Below are 6,506 nucleotides of genomic sequence, written 5' to 3' on the forward strand. Positions count from 1 at the left end.
ATACCCCCCCTGCCTCTGCCCCCTGCCCCCTGCCTCCCCCCTCCCCCCCCCCGGAAAAAAACTATTTTTTTATATACATTTTCAATTTTAATTTTTTCATCTGTCGTTTTACAGGTTCGAAATTTTACAAGTTCCAAAGTTATGAGTTTAGAGGTTTATGTGTTTGAAAGTTTATAGGTTTAGAAATTATAAAATTTACGGGTTCGAATGTTTGCGGTTTTTACGTAAAAAAATAAAGCAACACATTAGTTGCTTTGGGTTGCGTCAATTTTTAGAGACTTGGGGAAGGGGTGGGCGAGGGGAAGGGGTGGGGGGGAGGGGGAGGGGGAGGGGTGAGGACTCTAACCAAACAATAGAAAATATTTTCCGGAAAATATTTTCCACTCATCAACCAAACAAAGAAAAATAAGTGATAAAACCACTCATTTTCCATGAAAACATTTTCCATAGAAAACATTTTCCTTCATACCAAACACACCCCTTATCTTTTATTAAAATAATAAAACCCACTATGGATGCATATGTTAGTTGCTAAGTTTCTTGAAACTTCGGGTCGGAAATGCAATTTGGGATTGATTGCTCACCACTTTACTGCTTGGACTCATTTGAATGCTGCAAAAAGGTTGTACAACAGTGTCCTAGAGTAGCTATAAGTTTGGTGAACAATTGACTTTTGTTTCTTCAGTTTAGTTTCGTTATTTTTGTTTACTGGGTTTGGCTTCTTGTTTCACGCATCGTTACTGAAATTTTGGTAAAATGTCTATGAAATTATAAAAGAGAACTTGTTCAGGATTCTTCTCGAGGTGAGGCATCCTATGCCTAATGTCTCATAGGGCTGACAACCTCGATACATAGGTGATGTGTTAGTACAATTCATGCTTAATACCATGAGTTGTTGGTTGTCCTATATGCCCCAAAATGTCTTGTGCATATTTTACGTCTTGAATTATCACCTTAGATGTTCAGGTTAATTTCTATTTCATTATGTATAACTTAAATAGTGTATTGTCCTACATATAATTAAGAATTGGTTGCTCATCATATGATTAATCACATATATGCTTAGATAGTTAAATGAAAAATCTCGCATTTTCATTCTACTTTCTTCAATTTCTAATATTCTTTAAATATTATTTTCATTTTCAGGTAAATTAAAAATTAAAAAATAATTTGTTTCATCTCATAGTAGGTAAAACACCTCACTATGCGCCTCCACTTCTGAACAACAAGGAAAAAGAAGTGATTCATCTAGATGCAAATTAGAAGTTCAAAATATGTAGTCCCAAAACTCTCTATCTCCACAACTAAAAAATAAATATAAAGAAGGAAACATATGAAATAGATTAAGAAAGAACATAGTACAAAATGTTGCAGTACAACTTATTGGTAGTAATTGGAGCTTGAATGATAAAAGAAAATTCAATTATGTAGTTGTTCTCAGTTTCATTTTTTTAAGGAGGAAGTAGGCTAATAACCTATATCCAATGATCATCACCAACATTGCTCCTACTTCAACTCCACCAGACTCAGGGACAACTGATCCATACTTTGAACTTCCCAAGGAGTTATACTGAATCTTTAAGAGAAGTCTGTATGTGTGATAGTTAATAGAGATATACCGAACCCATGAAATGAATCTTGGAACTTCCTGCAATCACAAAAGTTAAGTCACAAACAATTAAAATCATTGAAGGGAGCTTTGGCGTAACTAGTAAATTTGGAGCCATTTGACAAGGAGGTCACGGGTTCGAGTTGTGAAAACAGCCTCTTGCAAAATACAAGGTAAGGCTGCGTACAATAGACCCTTGTGGTCCGACCCTTCCCCGGACTCGGTGCATATCAGGAGCTTAGTGCACCGGACTGCCCTTTAAACAATTAAAATCATACATTATAATTGGTTGATGTGATGACCTTTTTTTTAAGGTGCACATTGCAGCTGATATTGACAAACTCTTTCTTACCCTACTCCATTTATTGTTCCTGAAAAGTTAGAGTGCCTTTTCTCTACAGCCTAATGGGATCTAGACCATTCAGATAGGGTAGGGGCGTGGTGCAAATTGTACATAATAAGTAGTACTTGCTGCTAGCAAGGACGTAGCTACGTGGTCCAAAGGAGGTTCAATTGAATGTTATGTCGGAAAATAACGCTGTGCAAACATATATAAATTATTGAATCTCTTTGACATAACGGAAGCATCTCAGTAATTAAGTTAGTGACAGTTATAATAAACCTAACATTAACGTTGATTTATCCACTTGTGAAGGTGATCCATCTGCTTATAAAACGTTACTTAATAAGTGACCTTTTACTTAATCAAGAAGAAATTAATTTGTTTTTTCAAAATTTTTCTTTATTTACATATCCCAATGTGTCAAGTTAACAATGTGCAAATTTTAATTATGGGTATATTAGGCAAAATACCTATTTTGTTTTCTAGGAGTTAGTATTTAAGGAGTGTGCCGAAGATCAAAAGGTCACTTATTACGGACCGGAGGAAGTATTAATTACCTGGACAAAGAATCCTCCAGACAACATGAATGTCATGAGAGTAACAGAAGCAAAAGTTGTTGCTTTTTTCACATCCATGAATGCTGCACCTATAGCCAAACCTAAGCCCTGAACAAAGGTAACATGAAATGTTATATCAAAATAGTATGCTACAATATAGTAATGATTGGCAAACAAATTTAACCTCTAACCTGAGCAGCAATTATGCAGAGTAAAACAGTGACCAAAGTTAAAGAAAATGCAGGGAATGTCAGCTTCAACCCAACCATGAAATATACAATCGCCAAGAATACTACAGGCAAAACTATGTCCAGAAGCAAATCAGTAGTAATTCTGGCGACGAAATAGGCACTAAGCTTGTACATGTTCACTGATCTCTCTTTAACCAACATTGCCCTTTCTTGTGGGAATGTGAAGATTGCTGCAAATAGAGGAAAGAAAGCCCAAAATACTGAAATGAAGAACAATAGTCCTGCCTGCAAATTTTCCATACCAAATTTGTTAAAGAACTGGAAAGATAGAAACATGCTAGTTTAAAACAAAATAAGCATTTCATTACTTGCCTGATCTGCCACCTTTTCAGGAGATGAAGTGTCTGAATGCCACCATAGTAAGCCAACAATAATAGCTGTAGCTATGACTTGAATTATCCGAAGACTGCTGAAGTATTCGTGGCTTCGCTCCTTAATACCTCTTGTGAAAAGAATTGAAAACTGTTGGTTCCATGTTGCACCAGAATCTCTTAAATTAGGCCAACTCTGCTCTTCTGAATCTTCCTCTATTAGGCGATGGTTCAGGAGCTTTATTTTCTCTTCGTTGGCAACCCTTGACTCATAAGCCCCAACAAAATACTGAAATTTTTGGTTCTTTTAGATATATATTATCATATGGTTATTACAGAGAAGAAAAGAAGGCTGATCTGCTATACCTCATGAACATCAGCTGAGGAAGGTCCTTCATTTTCGCTCTTAAAATGATGGTTTCCTGGTAGAAACTTGTTCTCTAGATCTGAAGGAATAGACTTGTCTTTTATATTTCCATTTGCAAGATCAATAAGAAACTCTGCTGGATTCATTGCTATGAGGGGAGAACAACCAATTGAAGAGAAATATAGCATTGCTTCAGAGGCTTTGCCAGAATACATTGAGCAGCCTTGTCCCAAAAGAATCAGCTTATCGAATCTGCTGAATAATCTACTCGATGGTTGATGTATTGTTGTTACCACTGTCTTGCCAGCCTATAAAAAAAAAAAAAAAGAAGATGTTTTGTTCAATGAGACTTTTGAAAGCTAGTCTAAAATGAGACTACTCTTTCACAACGAGTACCCTGGCAATGTTGTGCAACGTCTGCACGATTCGAAGTGCTGTGGTTGAATCCAAACCAGATGTTGGTTCATCTAGGAACAAAAGTGATGGATTCAGAAGAATTTCATTTCCAATGCAAACTCGTTTTCTTTCGCCTCCTGAAATTCCTCTAACAAATACCCCTCCAATTATTGTGTCTTGGCACCTGAAATAACAACTTCAGTGTCCAACTTTACAAGGTATTACAATCTTAGAAGCATCAAGAAAGTTAAGCTAGAGTCAACTTGACATGACAAGACTGTTCATGTGAAATTCTTTTCTTTTTATGTAGTATAATCATCAAAACAACTAATAAAGAGAGCTTATTTTGTTGGTTAAGATAGAATATATCACCCTTAGAAGTAGAAAGAAGAACAATCATACAGTTTCTCACATTTGTTAGTAGAAAATGAAGAATTGTTACCTTTCTAGGCCAAGCTCATTTATAACACTAATAGCTCTCTCTTTCTTCTGTTCTTTAGTTAACTTATTGGGTAGACGAAGCAAAGCAGCGTATGTTAAGGTTTCTTTCACAGTGAGATGGGGAAATACAACATCATCTTGCAGCACAAACCCGATCCTGTTGAGTGATTATCAATAATTCTCCATTTGAACTATAATATTAGGATGGAATTTTTATCAAGAGTAGTTAGTGCATTTACCTTTGTTTCAGTGACTTATTATATGGCTGGTCATTGTAAGTAATCATTCCACTATCATTCTTTACCTTTCCACTCAGAAGCTTGAGTAAAGTTGTTTTACCACCACCTGAAGGTCCCATTAAAGCAAGAACTTCACCTGGACAGGCTGAACCACTCACTCCTTGCAGTATGCACTTTTCTGCATCAGAATGCTTTTCTCCCTTCAACGCCACTGTGTACTTCACATCCTGAAACTGCAAAACAACGAGAAAAATGTATTTATTAATCTTAATCCTTATATGTTATAAGAAGTTGAATGTTCATAAGAGATCCATGCATTAACCACCTTAAGACGTATACGTAATGTTGGCTCAATTTGTATTCTTCTCCAGCTGCATGAATCTTCATCCTCCTGATCCATAGTGCATGATGTCTTCACTTCCATGATATTGTTCTCTGAACAATAAAAATTGTCAAAGAAATCACATACATAAAAATGGCAACCTAGCCGCTATTGAGGCTGCTATATTTTATGTTCTGATGCATTAATGATTTTCTTACTTTTTCGCGTGTTTTCTAATGTCACGTCATCAGAGATGCTTTGTGAGGTAATGGAGGATTGGTCGTAGGGGAAAATTCCCATATTTCCACTTGAAGTCTTGCTTATAAGTGCACCTTTTTCGTTATCATCATCGCTCATTATCTCATCTATGTTTATTAGAAAATGAGAACTAAATGATCTTGCATGATGCAGAGATTTTCCGTGTATTGGTGATTCCTTTGCAAAGTCCAGGCTTCGCATCTTTATTAAGCCTTTCTTAGTCTTTTTATTGCCTTCTATTTTACTTGTGCAAACTACATAGTTGGTTTTTTCAGATGGGAAAATCTCATCCTCATCGATATTCTGCATGATAACAGCTTCATTATTGTCAATGCTCTTGGAGAGAACTAGTTGTTGCTCCATATCTTGTGGTTGGTTGGCCTTCAGACTGTGAACTCAACTGCATAAAGTTATTAAGGGAACAATAAATAAAGAAGAAAGATAATGTATCAGATTAAACATATAATGCAGAGTTATTTACAAAAAACTCTTTTCATTACAACATTAACAACAAAAGTGAAGATATGTCTAAGACAATCTAGGACAAAAAGAAAGAGTTAGTTAGTTTTGCAGCAGAGAAAGAGAGCAACCTGAGCAAGATTTGTTGAATTAGAAGGTTTACTGTCACTTGAGTTTTCTTGTCATAAGTTTATATAGACCTTTTTTTGAAGTGCCAATGGTGGTGACAACATTGGCATATTAATTTTTGTCTCAATTAATGCATCTTTCAATCGTTCAGGAGTAGAATATGGAACTCTACTAGTACATTTGATGTTTCTTTTTCACAATGTCTAGAATGCACATTTTGATTGGTTCTTCCATTTGCTAGCTTAGACTCATTTGGCTTCATTTGGAATTCCCTAAAGCTAAAGTAATTCAACAGTAATTGGCATACAAAATCACCATACGATTAGAATTTTGTCACGTCAATTTTAACTGAATAATGATGACATGAAATTTTACCCTAAACATGTTTCGTATTGGCCATTCCAGTTTCCCAAAACAAGTAGATCCAACTGTAATTTGACATTTTCTGAAATGCACCATTCCAGCCCTTCCTGAGACGTATAGCCCAAACTTTTGTCCACAAATCAATTCTTACAAGTCTAACTCATATAACTTATTATATTGACAAACGTAGCATAAAAGATCTTCACTGTCAGTATACAAAAGTTAAATGGTCAAATTTGTAAAATTTTAAGTAAGTGTTTTAACAGAAAAGCCTCTTCATAGCTAGGTTGATCTTGTAACGGTTGGCAAAGTATTTGTTGGGATTATTGGCACCAGGATGATATCATACAAAAAATCAATCATGGTGCAGTTTGTTTATTTCACTTACAATTCGAAATGCTACTTTGTTTATGTCACCTACCAATTCTTTTGTTAGTTAGAGTACTATATCAATTGTACAA

At 35.5% G+C, this 6,506-nt stretch overlaps 1 protein-coding gene across 2 annotated transcripts; it reads right to left on the reverse strand.

The window, feature by feature from the left end:
- Nucleotides 1–1,342: 1,342 nt before the first annotated feature.
- LOC109209902 (ABC transporter G family member 22-like) lies at nucleotides 1,343–5,720 on the reverse strand. 2 transcript variants are annotated; one of them, XM_019373261.1, is made up of 11 exons: nucleotides 5,685–5,720; nucleotides 5,055–5,494; nucleotides 4,840–4,949; nucleotides 4,515–4,747; nucleotides 4,277–4,432; nucleotides 3,835–4,018; nucleotides 3,438–3,746; nucleotides 3,073–3,360; nucleotides 2,701–2,985; nucleotides 2,510–2,617; nucleotides 1,343–1,648 (listed from the first exon to the last, which is right to left on the reverse strand). In XM_019373261.1, the coding sequence occupies exons 2-11, from the start codon at nucleotides 5,455–5,457 to the stop codon at nucleotides 1,424–1,426; spliced, it is 2,301 nt and encodes a 766-aa protein (XP_019228806.1). In that variant the 5' UTR covers nucleotides 5,458–5,494; nucleotides 5,685–5,720; the 3' UTR covers nucleotides 1,343–1,423. The 2 variants fall into 2 exon arrangements, with proteins under 2 accessions (XP_019228806.1, XP_019228808.1); XM_019373263.1 differs by having other exon boundaries at nucleotides 5,055–5,482; nucleotides 5,685–5,695.
- Between the last annotated feature and the right edge of the window lie 786 nt (nucleotides 5,721–6,506).

Source organism: Nicotiana attenuata, unplaced genomic scaffold (genome assembly GCF_001879085.1).
Source record: "Nicotiana attenuata strain UT unplaced genomic scaffold, NIATTr2, whole genome shotgun sequence".
NCBI lineage: Eukaryota > Viridiplantae > Streptophyta > Magnoliopsida > Solanales > Solanaceae > Nicotiana > Nicotiana attenuata.

Bases quoted from the DNA above. Each gene is read 5' to 3' on its own strand.
- LOC109209902 (XM_019373261.1), bottom strand. From the start codon at position 5,457: ATGGAGCAACAACTAGTTCTCTCCAAGAGCATTGACAATAATGAAGCT. The intron at 4,748-4,839 runs GTGGTTAATGCA...GTTGTTTTGCAG, and splicing joins CATTACGTATACGTCTTAAG to TTTCAGGATGTGAAGTACAC. The intron at 4,019-4,276 runs GTAACAATTCTT...TTGTTATTTCAG, and splicing joins AATGAGCTTGGCCTAGAAAG to GTGCCAAGACACAATAATTG.